This window comes from Triturus cristatus, chromosome 5_1, assembly GCF_964204655.1.
Source record: "Triturus cristatus chromosome 5_1, aTriCri1.1, whole genome shotgun sequence".
Taxonomy (NCBI): Eukaryota; Metazoa; Chordata; class Amphibia; order Caudata; family Salamandridae; genus Triturus; species Triturus cristatus.
Genome location: NC_140587.1, coordinates 573,601,341 through 573,627,028, shown reverse-complemented (window position 1 = coordinate 573,627,028; position 25,688 = coordinate 573,601,341). Strand labels below are relative to the sequence as shown.

The window sequence follows — 25,688 nt, the reverse complement described above, 5'->3', positions numbered from 1 at the left end:
ATGGATGAGTAGGACAAGTTATTTAGGAAGAGTATCACTGAATCACTGGACAACTTTTGGATATTTGTTCAAGACAATGCGTTTAGAAGCATGATATTCTCTCAGCATGGGGAAAGTCTGCCCCTCGATCTTTAATATATAATATTACTTTTTCCTATTTTTACTCAAATCCTCTGTTTTGCTTTCCATTCACATTGGTGAAATGAGAATCATTTTCAAAGACCTATGTGATTACAACACATTTGAACTGATGACTAACATTCTACACTGGTTTGGGGTTTGTTGCATTTATGTTTGTGCGCGGTCTTTGACTGATATCTGATTTCCACACAAACTCATAATCACCATGGTGTTATTAAAAAAATTGGTTAGAACGAAAATGGAATATAACTGAGTCCAGTTAACATTTGTTTAGGAGCCCTGATGAAGTCAATGGTACACTTATCGCAGACGAAACACGTGTTTGCCACAATTTTGTGATGGATTTCTATTGGATACATGTGAAGACAGAAAATAAAGTGAAGATAACAAAATTAATTCTTTGTGGACGTTTGAAATCTGGACATTGATTTGGTGCTCAGGTTATTATTGAATGCGATTGGGAGGCAACTTGTCTTCATTGTGGACGCATAGAGTGGCCGCTTCTTATGCTGGGAGCACCATTTCAAACTATATGATCTGAAGATATTGGGGGGGGGACACAATTGTGTGCAGAATTCACCCCGCCACATCTCTTTTATATATGCCACGAATGGATGGTTCAATTAGACTTAAATGATTCTTATCTATTGGTTCCAACTTTTTACCTCATTGAACATTTTTCCAAATCCAAGAGGGGAAAGAATTTTAAAAATGCAGATCACTTCCTTTCTAGCTATCTTCAGCTCCTTATTGTTTCACAAAATGTTACACTACTACTAATCTACCTGGAAAACATTTTAGTAATGTCCTACTGTAACAATTCTCTCAATTTAGCTTTGCTCTTGGAAAGTTTAGATTTTGTCAACAATCAACCAAAATCCCTTCTAACTAATGTACAGTCAATAGAATTTCTAGGATATCTAGTGAACTCAAAGTCTTGTACACTACATCTTCTGGATCAAAGGCGTCTTACTATCAGTAAATAATTACCTCATGTGTCAGGCTGTTCTCACATATCATTTTACTAATTAGTGAAATTAGTAGATCTCTTGACTTTTTCATCCCAGGCAGTCTTTCTGGGACCTCTTGATTATCAGTCTCTTCAAAGATTAAAGATTTGTCTTCTAAGAACAGTTCTGAATTAATTGTATTTGTTCTCCTTGGCTGATGAGAGATATAACAAGAAGCAAAATGTTGGTTAAACTACCTCCATGTTTGGAATGGAAGATCAGTCTCCAATTCAACTCCAGATCTTCAGATGCAAGTGCTTCAGCATGGGGTGCTCAATGCGGCCAGTTCTCAAATCTCAACGCATGATCTCAGAATGAGTCTTCTATGTACAGAAAATATTTGGAGCTTCTTTGCCATCCACTCTAGAAAAAAATCATGCTCTCTGTTCGGTCCTCGTCAGAATGAAGTACCTCACAACAGTGTGATACATATTTTAGCCATTCTAGCTAGACAATTTTGGAAATACTGCCTACAACACCACATTTCAGCCACAGCAGAATATATTCCAGGTTATCTAAATTCTGCAGCAGGTTTGTACTCTCACCATCTCAGAGATTCCATCAACTGGTGACTGTGCATTCAAATTTTTCAACTTCTTCAAACACTGTGGGGTCAATTCTCTACAGACCTATTCACCTCCAGACTGCATACCAATGTTTCCAATTCTACAGCTGAAGACAGAACCAAATTTTATTAGTAACAGATGCCTTCCTGTATCCTTGGAATGAGGGTCTTCCCTATGCATTTCCCCCATTTCTCATGATCTCTTGTTTTCCTTCCAAGACCATCTCAGAGATTCCAGCAACTGGTGACTGCACATTCAATATTTTCAACTCCTTCAAACAATATGAGGTCAATTCTCAATAGACCTATTCATCTGCAGACTAAATAGCCATCTTTCCCGGTTCTACAGGTTAAGACCAGACCCGCCTGTGTTAGCAACAGATGCCTTCCTGTATCCCTGGAATGAGGGTATTCCCTGTACATTTCCCCTATTTCTCATGATCTTTCGTTCCAAGATCAGAGGCAATCATCTCATCTGGCCATAATTGTAATTGTAATTGCATTTATATAGCGCTTACTACCCCTGACGAGGCGTCGAATCGCTTTTTCGGCGAGTAGCATGCTACTCCGGAACCCATAAAGGATTAGTGTTGAATTAGTATAGTGAAATATGAAAGTTATTTTAGTGGTGGATAGGTTAGTCATTTATTTGGATTCAGAAGGATAGCGGAAGGATAGAAGCGAGAAAAAGGTTTGCATTCATATAGCGCTTGTTACCCTTAATGGGGTGTTGAAGATCTTTCTTGGCAGTAGCATGCTACTACGGAACCCATAAAGGATTAGTGGTGAATTAGTATAGTGAAATATGAAAGTAATTTGAGTGGTGGATATTAGTCAGTTATTAGGCCTGAGAAGGATAGCGGAGGGATAGAAGAGGGAAAAAGGTTTGCATTTTTAAAGTGCTTGTTACCCTTAATGAGGTGTTGAAGCACTTTCTTGGCGAGTAGCACGCTACTCCGGAACCCATAAGGATTAGTGGTGAATTAGTATAGTGAAATATGAAGTCATTTGAGTGGTGGATATTAATCAGTTATCTGGATTGAGAAGGATAGCGGAGGGATAGAAGCGGGAAACAATTCTGCATTTATATAGCGCTTGTTACCCCTGATGGGGTGTTAAAGTGCTTTTTTAGCGAGTAGCACGCTACTCCGGAACCCATTAAAGGATTATTGTTAAATTAGTATAGTGAAATATGAAAGTAATTTGAGTGGTGGATATGTTAGTCAGTTATTTGGATTGAGAAAGGTAGCAGGGAGATGGAAGAAGGACAAAGGTTTGCATATATTACCTACTGGCGGTCGCCAGTAGGTAGTTATAGTTAGGACCACGTTTCCATAGGAAATCCGCAACATTCTATTTGGAATAACTTTTGCGCCGGCTGACGAATCCTCGCGAATTTTTCAAAATAGGTGGGGCGCTACGCTCCGCTCCTACCCTGAAAGTCTCGGGGGGATTTGTCAAGCGGGGGCTGAGATAAAAGGGGGGTCCCAAAACGCGTTTTTCCCATGCATTTTTCCATAGGACCTTTAGACACAGCTACAGCCCGAACGGCTGAACAGAATTACTTGAAATTTGGCAGAGAGGTAGTCCTCAGGTCAAGGAAGTGCCTTTTGTAGGTTTGGTGTAAATCTGTTCAGTAGATTCTGAGAAAATATCCTTTAAATCAATATATATATCTGAGCCAGCTTACGGTGCGCTCACGGTACGCTTACCGTACGCGTACGGTGGCGTGCGCGAGCGCGATTCTGATTGGCTCTTAGATCTTAGTAAACATTCGAATCGGTCGAAACCAGGAAGCGGCGGCCGCCATTTCGTGTGTTTCACTCAGAAAAAAAAAGAGTGATATCTTGAAAAGGGGGCAAGGAGGAGAGTTACAGACCCCCTTACATTTGTAAGGGGGTCAAAGAAGGACAGAAAAGTACAAAGACAACATTTATTGATTTTAAAAAAAATCGCGGGGTACGCGTACGGTAAGCTTACCGTAAGCGTACGGTAGAAAAAAAAAATAAAAAAATAAATGAAATTCAGATTTAAGTGTTTAGATATTAGGGGGCTCTAAAAAGAGCCGTTGTGTTTATGAAATGATTTTTTAGTGGTACCTACAAGTAAGTACCGATGCAGAGTCTAAGGTTCAAGAGGAAGACTCTGTTCCCTTCATCATTGAAGTGCACACCATCTCCTCTATAAATGTCTTGCATGTCGTAACGCAAGTTGTTGTGGTAAATGGAACCCATACCATAGTCACGGAGGAAAGCAGAAACAGATTTGTTGACGTGCTTTCTTGCTTTGTCAATCTGCGGACAGAAATGATTGGACCAGTTCCATTTTTGCCTTTGGCATATGTTAGAAAACACAAAGGCAGTTTTAGGGAAAAGTGAAAACAGTTGTGCAAAGGTGTCCTTCATAAGCATTTCCAGACCTACCCCAGTCAAAGTGCCTAGGTCATTGCCACCACAGTGCACTATTATGAGGTCAGGGTGTTGGATGTGCATGAAGGATTTCACCAATGGCATCAATTGGTGCCACTTTAACCCTCTCTGACCAATCCATTTAATGTCTACATTTGGCAAAGCAAGGTCTCTCACCATATCTGTTTTCTCTGCATACTTTTCACTCCAGAAGACATAGCTGTGCCCTACAATACACACTGTGAACATCTTCAAAGGAGAACTGGATGCACTCAGGAGGTATCTTTCAGTAGAATGGCAATATGAAAAGAAAGACAGTTTGGAAATGGAGGCATACATATTTTTTACATAAAAAAAAGAACTGATTGGCTGTTTCATACCATTCTAGAATAAAAACTAGGCTGTATGTGTAAATTAATAGAAGCATGTTTTGTATTGGTACAGAAAAATGTATTACCAAAGAACAGTACTATGGATTTGCTGTTAGGTTTGAAAAGTCAAGCACTCTTGCTCTGTGGAATTGAAACATTGTTTGGTGAACTTCTGACCTAACTCCACACAGCAGTGTTCCATGAGCTGTTGCTATGGTAGCAGGCAGAAGTCAAGTTGGGGGAAGGGTACTAGGCAGAAGTCAAGTTGGGTGAAGGGTACTTTTGGAAAAGGGTTGGTTTTCAACCAATAGAAATGTGTGATTACATTTGAAAAAAAGGGGGAAGCACTGAGATTTGAAACTAACATGTATATGTGTGGAAAAAGAGAGGGAAAGTTTGCCATTATCTGGTTCTGCTGAGAGGAGAGAGGTGTAAAGAACAGAGATCCTGGCTCTGATAATCTGCTGTTTGAGTGCCACATTTCTTTCACAACTAACTAATTTTAAAGGTGAGTTTAGAGTTTGAGAGGGGATGTATATGGTAAATTAAGAAATTAATAATAGAAATGGGATTCCTTTTGTTGAAGTTGTGTTTATTATTTTCTGTTTTGGGAGAAATTTAAATGTGAAGAACATGTAAAATAATATGGACTATGTTTTCACCATAAATTAAGGTGTACTGGTAAAAATAAAGAATACTTTAAGGGTTTGAGGTTTCAGTCAGTAATGCAAATACATTCAGCATCACTAAGGCTGGTTGCCCTTGCTGGAGTGTAGGCAGACAACCAGGTTACACATGGTGCTGGTCTGAAAAAGCAGTTTGGACATGTGCTTTTTTAAGAATCTGAAAAGTGGATTCATAATGTGTCGGTCTGTAAAAGTGTTTATCACTTGCCAAAAAAAAGAGTAGTAAGTGTGCTTTCAAATTGGCAAAGAAATTTCGTTTTGTGACTAATGTGAAAACATGACTCTGTGTGCATATAGGAATTACAGGCAGAGATTTATTGCGTATTGCTCTGGTGATTTCACAGTTGCATTAGATGGAAAGGGGGAGCCATTTTTTAGTGCAGAAGCAGACTCTTAGCACACACCCAGCTGCTTACCCTGTGGAATCATGCACAGTATTCACAAGCGAGTGGGGTTTGAGGTTTCAGTCAGTAATGCAAATACATTCAGCATCACTAAGGCTGGTTGCCCTTGCTGGAGTGTAGGCAGTCAACCAGGTTACACATGGTGCTGGTCTGAAAAAGCAGTTTGGACATGTGCTTTTTTAAGAATCTGAAAAGTGGATTCATAATGTGTCAGTCTGTAAAAGTGTTTATCACTTGCCAAAAAAAAGAGTAGTAAGTGTGCTTTCAAATTGGCAAAGAAATTTCGTTTTGTGACTAATGTGAAAACATGACTCTGTGTGCATATAGGAATTACAGGCAGAGATTTATTGCGTATTGCTCTGGTGATTTCACAGTTGCATTAGATGGAAAGGGGGAGCCATTTTTTGGTGCAGAAGCAGACTCTTAGCACACACCCAGCTGCTTACCCTGTGGAATCATGCACAGTATTCACAAGCGTGTGAGGTTTGAGGTTTCAGTCAGTAATGCAAATACATTCAGCATCACTAAGGCTGGTTGCCCTTGCTGGAGTGTAGGCAGTCAACCAGGTTACACATGGTGCTGGTCTGAAAAAGCAGTTTGGACATGTGCTTTTTTAAGAATCTGAAAAGTGGATTCATAATGTGTCAGTCTGTAAAAGTGTTTATCACTTGCCAAAAAAAAGAGTAGTAAGTGTGCTTTCAAAATGGCAAAGAAATTTCGTTTTGTGACTAATGTGAAAACATGACTCTGTGTGCATATAGGAATTACAGGCAGAGATTTATTGCGTATTGCTCTGGTGATTTCACAGTTGCATTAGATGGAAAGGGGGAGCCATTTTTTGGTGCAGAAGCAGACTCTTAGCACACACCCAGCTGCTTACCCTGTGGAATCATGCACAGTATTCACAAGCGAGTGGGGTTTGAGGTTTCAGTCAGTAATGCAAATACATTCAGCATCACTAAGGCTGGTTGCCCTTGCTGGAGTGTAGGCAGTCAACCAGGTTACACATGGTGCTGGTCTGAAAAAGCAGTTTGGACATGTGCTTTTTTAAGAATCTGAAAAGTGGATTCATAATGTGTCAGTCTGTAAAAGTGTTTATCACTTGCCAAAAAAAAGAGTAGTAAGTGTGCTTTCAAATTGGCAATGTAATTTCGTTTTGTGACTAATGTGAAAACATGACTCTGTGTGCATATAGGAATTACAGGCAGAGATTTATTGCGTATTGCTCTGGTGATTTCACAGTTGCATTAGATGGAAAGGGGGAGCCATTTTTTGGTGCAGAAGCAGACTCTTAGCACACACCCAGCTGCTTACCCTGTGGAATCATGCACAGTATTCACAAGCGTGTGAGGTTTGAGGTTTCAGTCAGTAATGCAAATACATTCAGCATCACTAAGGCTGGTTGCCCTTGCTGGAGTGTAGGCAGTCAACCAGGTTACACATGGTGCTGGTCTGAAAAAGCAGTTTGGACATGTGCTTTTTTAAGAATCTGAAAAGTGGATTCATAATGTGTCAGTCTGTAAAAGTGTTTATCACTTGCCAAAAAAAAGAGTAGTAAGTGTGCTTTCAAAATGGCAAAGAAATTTCGTTTTGTGACTAATGTGAAAACATGACTCTGTGTGCATATAGGAATTACAGGCAGAGATTTATTGCGTATTGCTCTGGTGATTTCACAGTTGCATTAGATGGAAAGGGGGAGCCATTTTTTGGTGCAGAAGCAGACTCTTAGCACACACCCAGCTGCTTACCCTGTGGAATCATGCACAGTATTCACAAGCGAGTGGGGTTTGAGGTTTCAGTCAGTAATGCAAATACATTCAGCATCACTAAGGCTGGTTGCCCTTGCTGGAGTGTACGCAGTCAACCAGGTTACACATGGTGCTGGTCTGAAAAAGCAGTTTGGACATGTGCTTTTTTAAGAATCTGAAAAGTGGATTCATAATGTGTCAGTCTGTAAAAGTGTTTATCACTTGCCAAAAAAAAGAGTAGTAAGTGTGCTTTCAAAATGGCAAAGAAATTTCGTTTTGTGACTAATGTGAAAACATGACTCTGTGTGCATATAGGAATTACAGGCAGAGATTTATTGCGTATTGCTCTGGTGATTTCACAGTTGCATTAGATGGAAAGGGGGAGCCATTTTTTGGTGCAGAAGCAGACTCTTAGCACACACCCAGCTGCTTACCCTGTGGAATCATGCACAGTATTCACAAGCGAGTGGGGTTTGAGGTTTCAGTCAGTAATGCAAATACATTCAGCATCACTAAGGCTGGTTGCCCTTGCTGGAGTGTAGGCAGTCAACCAGGTTACACATGGTGCTGGTCTGAAAAAGCAGTTTGGACATGTGCTTTTTTAAGAATCTGAAAAGTGGATTCATAATGTGTCAGTCTGTAAAAGTGTTTATCACTTGCCAAAAAAAAGAGTAGTAAGTGTGCTTTCAAATTGGCAAAGAAATTTCGTTTTGAAAACACCAAAAAAAGGCAATAAAATGTTTTGAAAAATATGTAAATATGTGTACTGTATTATAAAATGTTTTATTAAATATTAATACTTTTTTCTTTTTTTTCAGATTGAGATAGATAATTTTCGAAAACTAGAACCATTTTTAAAGCAATTAAAAAAAAATTTAAATGAATAAATATTTTTTTGAGTGGGTATGGTAAGTCAAAAATATCATGGTCCCTTTTTTCCACTTCTCCACAATCACATTTTCAGTTTTTCTTTGTAGTCTCTCAAGGACCTTGTAATGTGATAATTGATTTTTAGTGTTTTTTTTTAAAAAAAATAATAATTACGCATACCGTACGCGTACGGTAAAAAAAAAAAAAAAAAAAAAAGTTTTAAAAACATATATAAAAATTAGATGAAAGGTAAGGTTGGCTCTTAAAAGAGCCGTTGTGTTCATGCAGGGACAGAGGAAAGAAAGAATGGGAATATTAGACGGTACGACAAGTGTGCTGATCTATTTTATTGTTCACTAGGGAAATACTGGTCTCCCTATAACAAATTAGATCATGACAAGTGGCGCACCGTATTTCAACCCTCAGAAACCGAGGGTTAATTTCCTGAGGAGAAGAAAAAGGAGATGCTCCCCCCACAGATGAAGGGCTCACCTGACCTGCAGAAGAAGGACTCGGCACTGCAGATGATGGTCCAGGCTGAGCTGCTGTGGATGTGCTTGGTTGATTTACTGAAGGGTTACCTTCAGTAAGTCGAGCATGTGTCCTTCTGTGTACATCCTTAAGGTGTCTCATCATGGTGTGATTCCCGAAGGAATACTTCCTGTCGGGATTCCCTCTTGAAAGTACACGGCCACACAGCTTACAAGTCACTAAGGGTGCATTTACCTTTTGCTGGCCCTCTGGAAAAGAAAAATACTCCCATATGAAAGAGGTCTTTTGTTTCCTCGCTCTCTGCCTCAAGGTAGTGCTGCTAGCCTCACTCTCAGAAGGGCTCTGCTGTTCTGCCATCGTATCACAAAGACAACCCAGCTCCTTCTCCTAAGGGATCACAAGCAGAAATGAGGGGAATGGGTGTGGTGTAGGAGAGTTCTAGAACTGAAAGTAGTTTTAACCAATCAAAAGTTGTGTTTCATGATCACATGACCAACCGTACGCTTACGGTGCGCTTACGGCAAAAGTACGCATGTGCGTAAAAAAGACACGCGCTCGGGCGCATGCGCATAACAGTCACTCCCCAACACTTCCGCGTAACGTGCGCGTGTAGCGTACACGCGTACGCGCCCCACGCGCAGTACGCGCGGCTACGCAAATTGCGTAACTATACGCAAACAGCGTAGATAAATTACGGACATTGCGTAAACCGTACGCTTACCGTAAGCTTACCGTACGCGCACTAAAAAAAAAAAAAAAAAAAAATATATATTTTCAAAGTTATACTAATATATCTTACCTGTTTGGTAAAAAGAAAAAAAAAATCTTGCAATATTGCAGATTTTAAAGAAAAAAAACATAGTGTTTTAAGAGAATAAAAAGTTTAAAAAAAAACTTGTTTTTAAAAAAAAAAACACATTTAATATAAGAATTTATAAAAAAAAAAAAAAAAAAAATCAATAAAAAAAATATGGGAATCACATATGTTATAGCTAAGAATTAGCATTTAAAAAACCATACAAATTCACTGAAAAAACCATGGGCTTCACACACGTTATAGTTAGAAATTAGCATTTAAAAAACATTGCAAATTCACTGAAAAAACCATAGGTTTCACACATGTTATAGTTAGGAATTAGCATTTAAAAAACCTTGCAAATTCAGTGAAAAAACCAAAGGTTTCACACATGTTATAGTTAGCTGGACATTTCACTCTTAAAAAACCAATGAAATTCCCCCGTTATAGTTAGTTCAGCTAACTATAACTCGCGCGCCCGCAATGCACTGCTGATGACGTCACATATTACATCACTCATGACATGGTCACTGACATCACTCATGACATCACTCATGACATCTCAAATGACATCACTGATGACATCACTGATGACATCATCCTTGTGATAGAGTGGCAGACCTCCTCTTCCCCTAATATAACCTTTGATACACACATTCAAAAATAGAGACTGAAATTTTCAAAACAATGGACATACCAATACCAGTTACAAGAACCTCTTAAGTAATTCTAAGAACCACATACACATCCACTCATTCACCAACAGTCCTATACAGTCACTCATACATGCACTCACTCATCATATGTACTCATACACCTATACATCCTGTTACACAACGCCACTCATCCATAGAGTTACTCACACATACTCACTCATGCTAATAAAGAAACAAACATACATTTATTAGCTTATACAGTTATACACACACCACCACACTTACTTCTACGGAAACTTACACATACTTAGTCTTATAAACAATCACTTATAGAAACACATACTTATTCATACAGGAACTCTTTCAATCTCTCACTCTCACATATACTCACTTATATACACCAATAGTCACATATACTAGTTTAAAACATATGTAGTTACTCATAAAGACACTATTGAGACAGTCATTCACTCACTAACACAACCATTCACACACTCATCCACCCATACAGTCCTGCACACATGCTGTCTTCAACACATACAAAGAGTGAATCACTCATTCATGCACCTATGCACTACATAATACCCCCCACCGAACCATACAGACACTCAGACTGATACTCAAAAAAACAACTAATAACCTATATAGACACCCATGAAGCTACTCACCAACCCATGCAGCCACTTATACACAAAGTGAGAGACTGATACAGATATTTTCATATTTAAACATTACTCAGTAAGCCATGTATTCACTATGATACACTTAATCAGTCAGTAACACAATACATTTTTCAAAAACAAAGCATCCATTTAGACACTTATATACCCATTTATTCTTCCATTGACCTTGAGATATACATATATAAAACATATTTAATTTTCAGAAAAACACACATTCACTGGATGATGTCATCAGTGATGTCATCAGTGATGTCATTTGAGATGTCATCAGTGATGTCATGAGTGATGTCAGTGACCATGTCATGAGTGATGTAATATGTGATGTCATCAGCAGTGCATTGCGGGCGCGCGAGTTATAGTTAGCTGAACTAACTATAACGGGGGAATTTCATTGGTTTTTTACGAGTGAAATGTCCAGCTAACTATAACATGTGTGAAACCTTTGTTTTTTTCACTGAATATATATATATATATATATATATATATATATATATATATATATATATATATATATATAAAACGCTTGTTAACCCTAATGGTATTGAAGAGCTTTTTTGGTGAGTAGCACGCTACTCGGGAACCCATAAAGGATTAATTGTGAATTAGTATAGTGAAATATGAAACTAATTTGAGTGGTGGATATTAGTCAGTTATTTGGATTAAGAAGGATAGCGGAGGGATAGAAGAGGGAAAAAAGGTTTGCATTTATATAGTGCTTGCTACCCCTAATGAGGTGTTGAAGCGCTTTTTCGGCGAGTAGCATGCTACTCTGGAACCCATAAAGGATTAGTGGTGAATTAGCATAGTGAAATATGAAATTTGAGAAGTGGACATGTTAGTCTGTTATTTTGATTGAAATGGATAGTGGCGGGATAAAAGAGTGAAGGATTTTGACTTTTTTGTTGTTGTTGGGAGGTCATAGCAGTAGTGGGATTGGTTCGGTGGAATAAGAAGGTATGTGGAGGGGAAGAGTCAGAGGGAAGAGTTTAGAAAGGCTTGTTTTTGGGGATCAGTATAGTAAAAGAGGTGTCAGATGGTGCAAGGAGGGGTAGAGTGGGGGAGAATTTAGAAAGGGCTATTTTGGGGATTATAGTAGTGGTATGGGGTTTGAAATGAATGAGACAGTAGATGTAGAGGATATATTGATAGAGGTATAGGGTGAGAAATAGGGTAGTGCATTGGAAAGAGTAGCAGAAAGAGGTTTGAGATGAGTCAGAGACTTGAGGTAGAAGATAAATTGAGACGTATAGGGTGAGAAATAGGGTCGTGCTTTGGATATGTTGAATTAGAAGAAAGTAATAAATATATAGATCCATAAGTACATGGAAAGTTTATAGATGCATAAAGGAAGGAAGTATCTGAAGATTAAAGATATTGATAGCGGTATAGGGTGAGAAATAGGGTAGTGCATTGAATATGCTCCTTGTTTTTGTTGAGGAAAGTAATAAATATATAGATCCAAGTACATGGAAGGTATATAGATGCATAAAGGAAGTAAGTATAAGTAGATTAAAGATGCATTCAAAAAACTCTGGTTTTCAGGTGTTGTAGTTAAATGTAGTTTTTTTTAAAACATAGTTATTCTACATGTTTATACAAAGCAATACACATACACAGGTACATTTCTATAGTACAAATAAATGCTTATATATAGAGGGATAAGCTGTATATTTCTGTTTGCGTATGTTGCTTATGTGGGGAAGAGCCAATTCTTGAGTAGTTTTCTGAGGATAAGGTGGTTGTCGTTGGATCTCTTGTTGGGGGTTAAAGAGATCCATATTTTGGCTGCTTGAACAGAGAAAGATGTGCCACCCATGTTTTTTTTCTTGTATCTTGGGTTTTTGAGGTGAGTTGCCACTCTAGAGCGGAGATTCCTATGATAAATGTGTTTGGTGATTTTATTCCTTATGAAGAGCGGTCCCATTCCATGTATCGCTTTGTGGGTGATACAAAGTAGCTTGAACTTGGATCTTCTGGCAACCGGTAATGGTGATATGCAAGAGTAGTCTGGCAGCCGAGTTCTGAATCCATTGTAGTCTTTTCATAGTCATTAAAGGTGATCCGTGGTAGAGGCTATTGGCGTAATCAAGTTTGGACAGAACAAGGGAGATGGTAGCTTGGACCTTGTTTGGAAATCTCTAATGGGGGAAGATTCGTCACAGAGTTTTTATAGTAACCAAGCTTGATCTTGCTCATTTGTCCACGGTTTCTTACTTTAGGCGGTGATCCCAGTTCATCAGGCCAGACGGCAAGCGGGTCATAATGGTTCCCAGACCTACTTAAGATGTTGATGGAATTCCCAATCCTTCTACCTATTCCCCCAACTTTTACAAGACTTGTCGAGTCAGTGTCATCATGATTTTGTGCGCTCAATCAACTTTAAACTAATGTCTTGGAAAGTGTTGAAGCTCCCTGGTCCATAGCAAGCTTTTTGTCAAAGTCTCTCAGCTTCAGCAACAAAGCCAGGGCCACCAGAAGTACCAGGGTATACACGTCAGCTTGGGATTGCTGTTGTGAGGAATGAAACTCAAAGTCCATTTTGACCAATATTTCTGCAATAGCAATTTTTTTGAGCCAGTTAGTATCTTTGGAGCAATCTTATAAAACAGTTAATGCACATGGATCTACCATTTCTTTACAACATTGATACGTAGCCCTAAAACCTGTTGAAGAACATCCTTTTCTTCGCAAACTGCTTCATAGCTTTAGAATAAGTATTTCTTCTAGTCCTAAATATAATTGTTTATGGGATGTTGATTTAGTTTTGAATGTAAGTCTTTGCAATGCCTGATTTATCATTATGTTATCCGAAATGCTGAAAATCCTGCTTTGTCTAGTTTCTTTTAAAAGAGGATCAAATGTCAAAACCTTGAATTTGTTGGCTAGGGTGTTTACTCCTTTTAGTGTTTTCTTCTCCATAACCAGATGGACAAAGACTTTTATTCAGACTTCTCTCAGACTGTCCATTGGTCAGCTTCTCATCTTACTGATGAAGCCTCAAGCTCCGATTTCTGCAGCACATTGGCTAAATGGGTGAAATGATTTACGCCCCAAACTTGCATCAACATTTTTTCATTTGGCGCTCATTCTTCCAGGGGAGCTACGGTTTCAAAAGTTTACTGGTCACTGGCCAAATTGGGAGACATTTCGAGAGGAGCTGCCTGGCTGGTCTACAGTTCCCCCTTTTAAAACTTTATGATATAAACCAAATTCTCATGTTTCATTGTCTGAAGTAAAATTGCTTTAAATCAGCATAAAATGAGACTCTGGTAGTGACATAAAATGTGTACTTTCCAAATGTTCATGTAGGAAAGTTATAATTTTATTAATGGTGTGAAGACGAGTACTAGCCAACCACTAGTGTATGCGTATTGAAATGTTTTCAATATTGTGTCCCCTCCTTTTTAGATTTAGCATTTTACTATTTCAGTATATTTTACAGTGACACGATCAACAGTTCCTCAGTCATCCGTCCTGAACATCTCATGGAGAAGGGATCATAGCAGCAGCGGCGGCTCCTGCGATATGGCGGAGGAGCGTCACCCGCCCCTGCCAGCAGCGGATTTTTTTTTTTTAAACTAGAATAAACCCGGGTTTGTTATTGTTTTATTTTGTGTCCTGGCCAGGTCTTGAGCAGGCCAGGGGGATGACAGGCACTGATGGGGAGTGGTATGCACTGCTATCAGTCTGCCTGTCAGTTTGATTGGCCGTCTCATGTCCCGGCCAAACTGACATTCACACTAAAGCTGTCTCCAACCCAAGCTGACAGCAAGCACAGGCTCCCAATCTCCCTGGGAGCGCAAACTGAGGGTGCTCAAGCCAATCCTGAAGCAGCTCTCATGCATGATAGCAGCTTCAGGATTGGCTGCAGGGGAGTCTGGGAACCTGTGCCTGCAGTGGAGCCACGAGAGGAGCAGAAGACTGGCGATGCGGCAGGCTGCAGGCAGCAGGTAAGTTCTTTTTTTTCTCCCTTTTTTTTTTAAGTTTTCGTCGTCTCCCCCCATCCCCCCCCACAACCCTCTCCTCTGACACAGGCCGCTACTGCATAGCAGGGATTAACAACATAAAGGGGAAATACTGTTTTGGTGTGTGGGGGTCCATATATAGTTATATACACATGTGGATCTTACGTCCCTAGTCTTTATTCAAGGTTTTATGGATAACATTGATCATTAAGTTTAATATAGTGCTTTCTATATTGCCACTAACTGGCTGCTATTGAAAATAATTAGCAAGAATGAGCCCTACGCTCTTTAATTTTTATATGGCCTAGGTTAATCCACACATTTGGCTTCTTATCCGTCGTAAACACGGATGACACGCAAATTGTTGCGTCAATTTCTGGTGATGTAACTGAGACTGCGCACCGTTTCCACAGCTGTATGGGCACAGTGGTTGAGTGGATGAGCAATAAGAGCCTCACGATGAACTCAGATAAAAACAGAGGTTCTTCTCTTTTGCAAGGACACTACCTGCTGGGACAAATGTTGGTGGCCTCGGACTCTGTCCCCCCTCCCCACTCCGGTATCCTCAGTCAGGAATTTGGGGGTGGTCTTTGACCCTAACCTTTCTTTTAAAGCCCAGATAAACAAACTCACCCCATCTTATTTCTTTCTGTTGCATTCTCTAAGAAAAGTTCTCCCCTTCATCCCATATGATGTACAAAAATCAGTGGTCACTGCACTAGTCCAAACTAGGCTAGATTATTGTAATACCTTATACATAGGTATTCATCAACGAACACTAAAGAAACTCCAGACTGCAGAATGCAGCGCACGACTCCTCATTAAAGTCCCCAGGTTCACCCCAGTCTCAAAGGTACCAGTGGAGCTCCATTGGCTTCCAGTTAAGAATAGAATTGCTTTTAAGGCACTATGCTTATCACACAAATCTCTGCACAGGTCCTGAGTTCCTGAGAGAAAATTCTCCTGGTATTTTCTTGGAAGAAGTCTGTGCTCTGCGGCCTCCTGAACAATCAATGTTTCTAAAATTAAGAGGGCGACATGGTGTGGTAGATGTTTTGTCCACACCACGTGCCAACTTTCTTTTCTTTTTTTTTTGTTGAAATCTGTTTTATTGGTTTTCAGAAACAGGTTCATGCAACAATATGACTTATTCAATATACACAGCTTCAAACAGAGTCAAGATTAGAACTTATCTGGAGACACACAACACATATGGTCAGCATTTTAAGACAGTGGAATTAATGCACAGATGGCAAGTGTTGTCGAGGTCATGTATACTATTGCATAACATGTAACTGGGGACTAGACGTATGAACTGGGATGGAAGAGGGTATGGCAAGGATTAATCAGGGAGGGTACGGCGGGGTACATAGTGTCAGAGTAGCTAAAATTACAGAGAACAATGACTGTGCAAGCGGAGTTGTCCGATAAGGAATTAGTGGTGTATTATGGATTATAGAGATGTACGAGCATAGAAGAGTGTGAGGGGAGAAAGGGTACTCAATACTCTACGGAGGGAGGTCGTCGTTGTGAGTGTGTTGAAATTCCGAAAAAAGAGTGGTCCATTGAGGAGAAATTGGTCATTTACGGAAACCTCAACGTTCCTTGTAGTGGAGGGCTTCTTCTTTCGTCGCACCTTATTTACAGACAGCTCCATACCAGGCTGTGACCGGTGGGGTTGTCTGGAAGTGCCACTGAAAGGTGAGATTAAGTATGCTTGGCGAGAATTGCCAGAGAGGCAAATTGAGCGCTCATTTTATTTTCCGGTGCCTGACAATGCCAAGTTTCCAGTCCAGGGAGGACCTGGCTTGGCAGTTCGGGCTGGACTGTTCCCATGAGGCACAGGGTCAAGACTGATTTGCATATGGCTGGGTTCAAACTGGAATGGCATGGTGAGCAAAAGAACTATGGATTTAGGTCCAGATCTCTGTACTGGGGTGAATGCATGACATTGTTCTGCATTCTGTCCATCAACTATTGTTTTTGCATTTGTCACCCCGAGTGGGAAGGGTATACCCAGACGTGCGTCTCGTGCTCTCCATGCCACTGGAGTCAAGCTATCCTGGCTGAAGAGGGGTGAGACTCCGAAACCGGTCCTAGGATGCCTGTTTCCAGTCCAAGAAGGACCTGGCTGTGCAGTTCAGGCTGGACTGTTCCCATGAGGCACAGGGTCAAGACTGATTTGCATATGGCTGGGTTCAAACTGGAACGGCATGGTGAGCAAAAGAACAATGGATTTAGGCCCAGATCTCTGTACTGGGGTGAATGTATGACATTGTTCTGCATTCTGTCTATCGACTGTTGTTTTTGCATTTGTCACCCCGAGTGGGAAGGATATGCCCAGACGTGGGTCCCGTGCTCTCCATGCCACTGGAATCAAGCTATCCTGGCTGAAGAGGGGTGAGACCCCGAAACCGGTCCTAGGATGCTTGTTTCCAGTCCAGGGAGGACCTGCCTTGGCAGTTCGGGCTGGACTGTTCCCAAGAGGCACAAGGTCAAGACTGATTTGCATATGGCTGGGTTCAAACTGGAACGGCATGGTGAGCAAAAGAACGATGGATTTAGACCCAGATCTCTGTACTGGGGTGAATGTATGACATTGTTCTGCATTCTGTCCATCAACTGTAGTTTTTGCATTTGTCACTCCAAGTGGGAAGGGTATGTCCAGACGTGGGTCCCGTGCTCTTCATGCCACTGGAATCAACCTATCCTGGCTGAAGAGGGGTGAGACCCCGAAACCAGTCCAAGGATGCTTGTTTCCAGTCCAGGGAGGACCTGGCTTGGCAGTTCGGGCTGGACTGTTCCCATGAGGCACAGGGTCAAGACTGATTTGCATATGGCTGGGTTCAAACTGGAACGACATGGTGAGCAAAAGAACGATGGATTTAGGCCCAGATCTCTGTACTGGGGTGAATGTATGAACATTGTTCTGCATTCTGTCCATCAACTGTTGTTTTTGCATTTGTCACCCCGAGTGGGAAGGGTATGCCCAGACGTGGGTCCCGTGCTCTCCATGCCACTGGAATCAAGCTATCCTGGCTGAAAAGGGGTGAGACCCCGAAACCGGTCCTAGGATGCTTGTTTCTAGTCCAGGGAGGACCTGGCTTGGCAGTTCGGGCTGGACTGTTCCCATGAAGCACAGGGTCAAGACTGATTTGCATATGGCTGGGTTCAAACTGGAACGGCATGGTGAGCAAAAGAACGATGGATTTAGGCCCAGATCTCTGTACTGGGTTGAATGTATGACATTGTTCTGCATTCTGTCACTCAACTGTTGTTTTTACATTTGTCACCCCAAGTGGGAAGGGTATGCCCAGACGTGGGTCCCGTGCTCTCCATGCCACTGGAATCAAGCTATCCTGGCTGAAGAGGGGTGAAACCCCGAAACCGGTCCAAGGATGCTTGTTTCCAGTCAAGGGAGAACCTGGCTTGGCAGTTCGGGCTGGACTGTTCACATGAGGCACATGGTCAAGACTGATTTGCATATGGCTGGGTTCAAAATGGAACGGCATGGTGAGCAAAAGAACGACGGATTTAGGCCCAGATCTCTGTACTGGGGTGAATGTATGACATTGTTCTGCATTCTGTCCATCAATTGTTGTTTTTGCATTTGTCACCCCGAGTGGGAAGGGTATGTCCAGACGTGGGTCCCTTGCTCTCCATGCCACTGGAACCAAGCTATCCTGGCTGAAGAGGGATGAGACCCCGAAACCGGTCCTAGGATGCTTGTTTCCAGTCCAGGGAGGACCTGGCTTGGCAGTTCGGGCTGGACTGTTCCCATGAGGCACAGGGTCAAGACTGATTTGCATATGGCTGGGTTCAAACTGAAACGGCATGGTGAGCAAAAGAACGATGGATTTAGGCCCAGATCTCTGTACTGGGGTGAATGTATGACATTGTTCTGCATTCTGTCCATCAACTGTTGTTTTTGCATTTGACAATGCCAAGTGAGCAGGCCTCCCAGGTGCAGAGATCAGTGTGCTCAGTGACTTGGTGAAAAACATCACGTACCTTTTCCCAGCAGAGGTGGAGAGCTGGGAAGGAGCCTAGCATGTGTTCTAGGTATGCGCCTATGACCTGGCATTTGGGACAGCATGCACCTGCTTGGGGAAAAAGCAGTTTATTTGGGCTAGGGTATAGTATGTGTGATGTAGCATACAAATATTTTTTAACAGGAGTTGCGTGAGACCAGCTGCAGTAAACACAAGAATATCTCCGATCAGGGTTGGACTGGGATTAAGAATCGGTCCGGGCACGCAAAAAAAAAGTGGCCTACATTTGCATATTGCCTTTTCGCAAAACACTGCTTCAGCGAAATTTTATAAAAAAAAGGGGGGGGGGGGGTAAAAATAAATACACAGATTAGTTTACACTGGTGAAACACCTGAAAACAAGTGAGGCCCCTTTTTCTCCAGGCCCCCTGCCCCCGCTCAATATCCATATATTAATGGGCTGGCCCAGGGAGAGAAAGGGAGTGTCATCTCTGCCCGTTGGCAAAAGGGAGGTAATGGACGCCTATCTGCTTCCAGAAAGGCCACTCAGGCACCCACTGGGCCACTAGCGGCTTCCAACAACGCAGAAACCGCCCAAATCGGCCCCCAGGCTGCTCAAAAAAGCAGCCCACAGTTGGAATTCGGATGCCGGCAGGGTCGGATTGGTAATACGGGCACTCGGGCAATGCCAGACGGGCGGTGTCCAGTTCCAGCTGTGGCCTGCTTTTTTTTAGCAGTCTGGGGGCCGATTTGGGTGGTTTCTGCGTTGTTCGGATACCGCCAGCAGCCCAGTGGGTGCCGGAGTGGCCTTGCTGCAGGCAGATGGGCGTCCATTACCTCCCTTTTATTAGGGCAGAGGTGTCTCTCCCTTTCCCTGGGCCGGCTAATTAATGTATGCTGATTAAGCGGGAGTGGGTGGCCTGAGCAGAAGTGGCCTCACTTGTTTTTAGGTGTGTTTCACCAGTGTAAACTAATCCCTGTATTTTTTTACTCCCCCCCCCCCCTTGTTTTTATAAAATTTCGCCAAATGCAGTGTTTTGCGGAAAGGCAATATGCAAATGTGGGCCACTTTTTTGGGGCGTGCCCAGGCAGATTTTTAATCCCAATCCAACCCTGGATACCAGCCCCTAGGGCATTGCCCGAATGCCAGCGTAACCAATCCGAAGCTTTCTCCGATTCCTTGTCGTGTAATGCTCGTCCACATTCCTCCTCCCACCGGTGTCTGAGTCTGTCTAGAGGAAGCATGGTCAGTTTACGCAGAGCCTTATAGAGCCAGGTAATAAGGTAACAGCCAGGGCCCATCGTGAGGATTGTTTGTAGGACTGGCTGTGGTGTTGGTTCCGTCTCTGAAGTGTCCCACAAAGTGTGAAATGTACGGGTGAGCCTACTTTGTAGGAGGAATTGTCCTGGAGGTAGGTCGTAGTCTGTCATCACTTGATCGAAGGGGAGTAATTGGTTGTTGAGGGAAAGGTCCCCTGTAGTGTGGATCTGACGTTCTGTCCAATGTAGGAGATCGGATAGGGTGTATGCTTCTGAGAATTGAGGCAAGGCGATTAGGGGCAATATACACACCACATGCCAACTTTGGAACAATTTACAGGGACACCTCAGAGGTAAATCTAACTTATCTGTTTTAGGAAACACCTCAAGACCTGGCTGTTTTCTCTCTGTGATATATTCGGAGTTATACTCTTTGTCTCAGTGCCTATTCTAGCAGATATCTGTGCCAAGACGCCCTTGCGCAATATAAAATTATTCTGTATCAATATTCAATATCAATAAAACGCATCTCCTCTTTCATAAAAGTAAGACCTTCTTACGTGAACTCTTGGAAAAGCCACATTTACGTTTACGTTTATTAGAGTGCGCAAAACGCATCTCCTCTTTAATAAAAGTAAGATCTTCTTACGTGAACTCTTGGAAAACCCACATTTACGTTTACGTTTATTAGAGTGCGCAGTTATTTCTGAGTGGCACATGCACACAAGCCATTACGTTTCTCCCAAACAAAAGATGCCTCCCACCTGAAGCCCCTGTCCTCGCGGCTAAACTGGGACCCGCTCTATACAGTGCGGTTGTTTACTTGCTAACTTGGAGCGCGACCCGTTTGGCGCACAGTTGAAGGGTGAGAGGGGCAGAGCCTCGTTCAGTGATTAGCGAAGTCACGCTTCGGTTCCCGTCCGGCTGAGGTTCGCGGAGAGGCGGGGCGCGCGCGCGTGCGGGAAGAGGGGGGTGAGGAGGAAAGAAGAAAGATGGGCTGGGGATGAAGGCATCCCGGTCACGTGGTCAGAAGCCTTTGATTTATGTCCAAATGCTTGCGAGGCTGCAAGGACTGCGCTGTTTGGTTAACTTGTTGACATTTTAAGAAACTTGCGGCCGTGCGTGCAGGGGTTACGAGTTTAGCCCGAGCCAGGCCTGGCTGTGCACCCGCGGTGGTTTCCTTAGTGACACGGCAGATTAACAATAGATGTCCTGCCGCCCCTCCCCCCTTTCCTGCTCTTTCCTCACTTCAAGCATGGACCAGGCAGAGGTAAGTGAGCCGCATGGGTCGTCTGTTCTCAAGATCTCTCAGTGTTCTGAAAGTTTCCTGGAGTTTACCTGGGAGGGAATCACGGGAGCAAATGTTTCTGTATCTTTGCTGCTCGGGGAGGGATGGCCCCGCTGCCAGCGAGTATGAACTCCCCAATGTGTTTGTTATTATGGCAGCACACATGGAGCTGCCCTGAGGCGGTGGTGCGCGTTCTGCTCAGCCCGTGTTACAGGAAAGCACCGCGCGCACTCACTAAAAAGACAGCTTTCAAGTTGGTGGTTTGGGGATGTTTTGCTGTTTCGTGTGACAGCAGCATCTGCGCTGCTCGCCGAGACTTTCCCACATGTGTAGGGGAGGAGGGATGTTCTTTCCATTCATAACTCCGGGTCGCTCTATTAATGAGGACTTCTCAGCCAAGTGGCAAACTTTGTCAACACGGTCCTGTTGCAGGCGTTGCTAGAGAGGCTGTGTGGGTGGATTTGGGGATGTTGAGAAACGTGCAGTGTTTTAGTAGACAGTCTGGTGGCCCCTGTGACTGGGAGTTCTTCTTCTTGTGTTTGTAGATGTTTCCCAGAGCAGCGGTGCTGCGGAGCCGGACCTGAGAGGCGGCGGTGGCTGGCCGGATGCAGTGAGTGTACAGGCGCGGTGTCAAGGAGCTGTGCTGGAATTACCGTGCCCTCAGTTTGTGCTGCGCTATTCTGCAAACACCCGGCGGATTTATTGTACAAACACAGCGCAGACCACAATCCTGGCCGCTTCCTCCTGCTTGGACCTCAGACCACTTCATGAGGTGACCCTTGGCCGCCACGCTGCGCTGTTTTTCAGCCCCCACACGCACCCCAGCAGCAGCATGCGCTGTATGGGCATCTCTCCGGTCGAGCCTTCGGAGGTGCCAGGGATAAGGCATTAGAAGTGCGCGGGCGCGGAGCACGCTGTCCTCGGGGCCGAGCAGGGCTAGGGCCGGCCCGAGCAGCCAGCCCTCCAAGGCGGAGTACCTGGCCGCCCTCACCCACACCTGGAAGATGACCGAGGAGACCAAGGCGGAGGGCAAGGCGGAGAGCGCCAAGGACCTGGAGAAGCAGCTGCGCCTCCGGGTCTGCGTCCTGAGCGAGCTCCTCAAGACGGAGCGCGACTACGTGGGGACGCTGGAGTTCCTCGTGTCGGTGAGTTACCTCCGGGGGGCGGGGGCGCTTTGTGGCTGCTGACAGGGGGGGGGGGGGCATTTCTGTGGGGAACAACAAGTGGCGATGGTTCCGCCGAGCCTCGGAGGCTTGTGTGGGAATTGAATGGCAGAGGGGCCCCTTGGCTCTGGGAACAAGCGCGAGGGAGCAGAGGAGGGAGCGCTGCAGTGTGCAGAATACTAATATCTGCTGCGGGGGCGCAGCGGGAGGGGCTGGGGCCGCGAAGGCTGGCTAGTGTTCGCTGGTTGACTGATATCCCAGTGTGTCCTGCAATGCAATCAGGAATACTCTCTGTGGTCTGCTGTGTTTTATAGGGGTTGTGTGGTTTGACACTTTTGATAATGCCCTGAAATAAGGCACCCAGTTGTTTAATAGTCTCCGAAGTGGGGTGTCTTTCGTTTAAGGGATTTTGACATTACTTTGGATCTGTAATTCATTCTCCACAATGCAAATGTTTGAAATATTTAAAAGAAAATGATACACTTGTTTCCCTTCAATTATAGCTCCCAAGCCTCCCAATTTTGGATCAATATGTATGATCATGTGCTAACACTCAAGAGCGTTTAAGAAAAGGGCTAATCTGCAGTTTTAAGTGCTGTATAAAAATATGGTGCGTATAATGGGGTTCTTACTATGAGGAACAGAATAAACGAATACACCGAATGGACATGTCTATGAAATGAATGATGGGCATTGCGCCATCCGCAGTATCTGTATGTGTACTGAAACGCGTGCACGTGCAAGGTGTGCACAACATACAATTTGACATGCATTGACTGTAAATCCTTGCTTTGAAAATTGTCGTGGGGCCTACATTTTCGTGTGAAATGGTTCGACATAGGATTTAATTGTATCAATTGCATAGCGCCTCATACTCCTGACCAGGCCTTTAAAGTGTTTTCGAGTGGCCGACAGGAGGCTACTTGGTTTCTTGTGCATGGTAGGTGGAATGTAGAACCTGGCCTTACATGACTTGAAGCCCCACAGCTGACTATCTGTGACCGATTTGTACCGACCAATGAGGGTGTTGGGCGCCACTCGACCCCATGTCCTCTCCATGGTTTATCCAATTCTGTCTTCATTACACAATTTCTGTTTTTGAGCCACTTCGACACTTGACAATTCAAGCTGAGCAGTGAGTTGCAAATGGTTTGTGTTGATTGCAGGTGTGTCACCTGGTGTTTCGGACAACATTGTGCTGATACCGTCTGAACCAACAGACACAAACTCCTAGATGTAGGAGCAACCGAATTCTACTGGCATTTACTCCATATCAGTTCACTGTATGCTCATACACATATACTACCCACTGGCACAAGACACCCTTCTAAGCGGCCACCTGTGGGTTTCGCCAGTGGGAAGTTATGCTTTTTTAAACACTCGTCTTTTTGGATCTGATCTGAAGGTAAAAACCTCAAATCTCAGCCAAGACAAGTGACATAGGCCAGCGAGACTTGCACATAGACCCCAAAACACCCCAACGTGAGTGTGCGCGGTGGCGTAACGTAAAATGACGGGGCCCGCTGTAGGAGGTGAGGAGGGGCACTTGAGGTGAGGAGGGGCACTTGAGTCTCCCATGTTTCACAGCAAATCATTGGCTTTGGGCTGAATGGAGCCCCTCTGAAGAGTTTGGGCGGGTGGGGGTGGGGGGCTGAAGGGCTGACCCTGAACCCGAGCCTGCGGCGCAGGTGCTTGCATTGACCCTAGTACTGAGGGGCTGGGGCAAGGTCCCTAGCCTGTCAAGTGTGTGCTCCAAGTCAGGGCTAAACAGGGGGTTGTCATAGAAGAAAACAAAGCATTGTTCTGCCTCCCGCGCCCTCCCCTCGTCAAGGTTCCCACATCCCTGCACTTGGCTTCCTTACAAGTGTATCTAGACGGCATCCTCCTGCCCCCGCCCCGTCCCCCGGTGCTGGCGGGAAACGCGCAGATTTCCTGCCTGCGTCGCCGAGATTCGGGAGTCCACTGCTTCTTGTCACGGCCGGAGCGTGTGAGGCGCAGCCGGGAATGGAGAGCAGGCTCCCGCGGGGGCCCGGCCTGGAGGCTGCGACCCTTGACCTCTGGCAGCCCTGCGCTGTTGACCTGCCCTGGCAGCACAGCGCAGAGCCGGGGCAGCAGCACCGCGGACTGCAGATCGAGGCGGATAACAGCGAAGTGTTGCTCGGGGAGGGGGACTTTTTTTGGGTTTCCAGCAACGTTGATACAAGACCGGATTCTAAATGTTTCACGTTGTGCCGCCATTTGTGGAAGCCGTGAGCAAATGCAAAGCGCTACACTACATAATAATACAAGCATAAATACTACTAGTCCTACTTCTTTTTCATATAATAATAATTATATTACCCCTTACTATCTCCATTATTATTAAAAGCAAACACAATAGCAACACTAATAACAAGTATTGCCATTATGATGATTATTTGTACTAGTATTAATAGTATTATTACTACCATCTGTGGTCCCAAACACATTGCTCATGACCATGGTGTTTGTATTGGGTGGATCAGACCTAATAACCCACAGCAACCTGAGGAATGTTCTATGAAATGCCACTTGTCACAAACCAGGCCAAACAGTACTAATGCCAAGTCCTTGCTTCGTATATGCTGCACCTTAAGGCGATGGCATTGGCATCTGTACTGTGCGCATTCTACCCTGGATGTCTGTTAGTGGGGTGACTTTCCAAAGGGATCTGAGGTGTCCATGCCAAGCCGGAGTCTTGTTCGGCTGGTGCGTTTTATCAGTGTGTGGAGTTTTTTGCCCCATTTTAGAGACAGGGGTGTGTCAGAGACGTCTAAAAATAGCCAATGATATGCTAATCGCCATGTTTGAGGTTCGCTGTAAGAAGTTGTGTTTACTTCACGCTTCATGCTTGTGGTAGTCTTTCAGGAACAGGACAAAATTCACCCCATCCCCTCTGCCCTATCATATTCTTATGACTCCAGGCTGCCCCTGCCAGCTGTGCTATATCCATGTGCATGCACACTTCCGTTCACATGTTCTTTGCAAAACTTGAAATGGGAAACACAAGTGCTTGGGTCTCCGGCGTCACCACACTGTCATTAGTTGTTAAATCTGCAGAAAATTCATTAGGTTTGTGTAGATCCAGCAATGAGTCTATTCAGTCCTTTTATTCCAAAATGCAAGACATCATCCAACTGCAGAACGTGTGCTGCCTGGCGACTAGAATATT

General features: G+C 43.7%; 1 protein-coding gene across 1 annotated transcript in view; it reads left to right on the top strand.

Annotated features, from left to right (window-relative positions):
- The first annotated feature begins 21,092 nt into the window (after positions 1 to 21,092).
- The window catches only part of PREX2 (phosphatidylinositol-3,4,5-trisphosphate dependent Rac exchange factor 2), a 1,250,200-nt gene continuing 1,245,604 nt past the window's right edge, over positions 21,093 to 25,688 (top strand). Inside the window, exons 1-2 of the mRNA XM_085605489.1 lie at positions 21,093 to 21,317; positions 21,881 to 22,480. Coding sequence (XP_085461615.1) covers positions 22,340 to 22,480 — 141 coding nt within the window. The 5' untranslated portion in view covers positions 21,093 to 21,317; positions 21,881 to 22,339. The remainder of the gene's footprint in view (positions 21,318 to 21,880; positions 22,481 to 25,688) is intronic.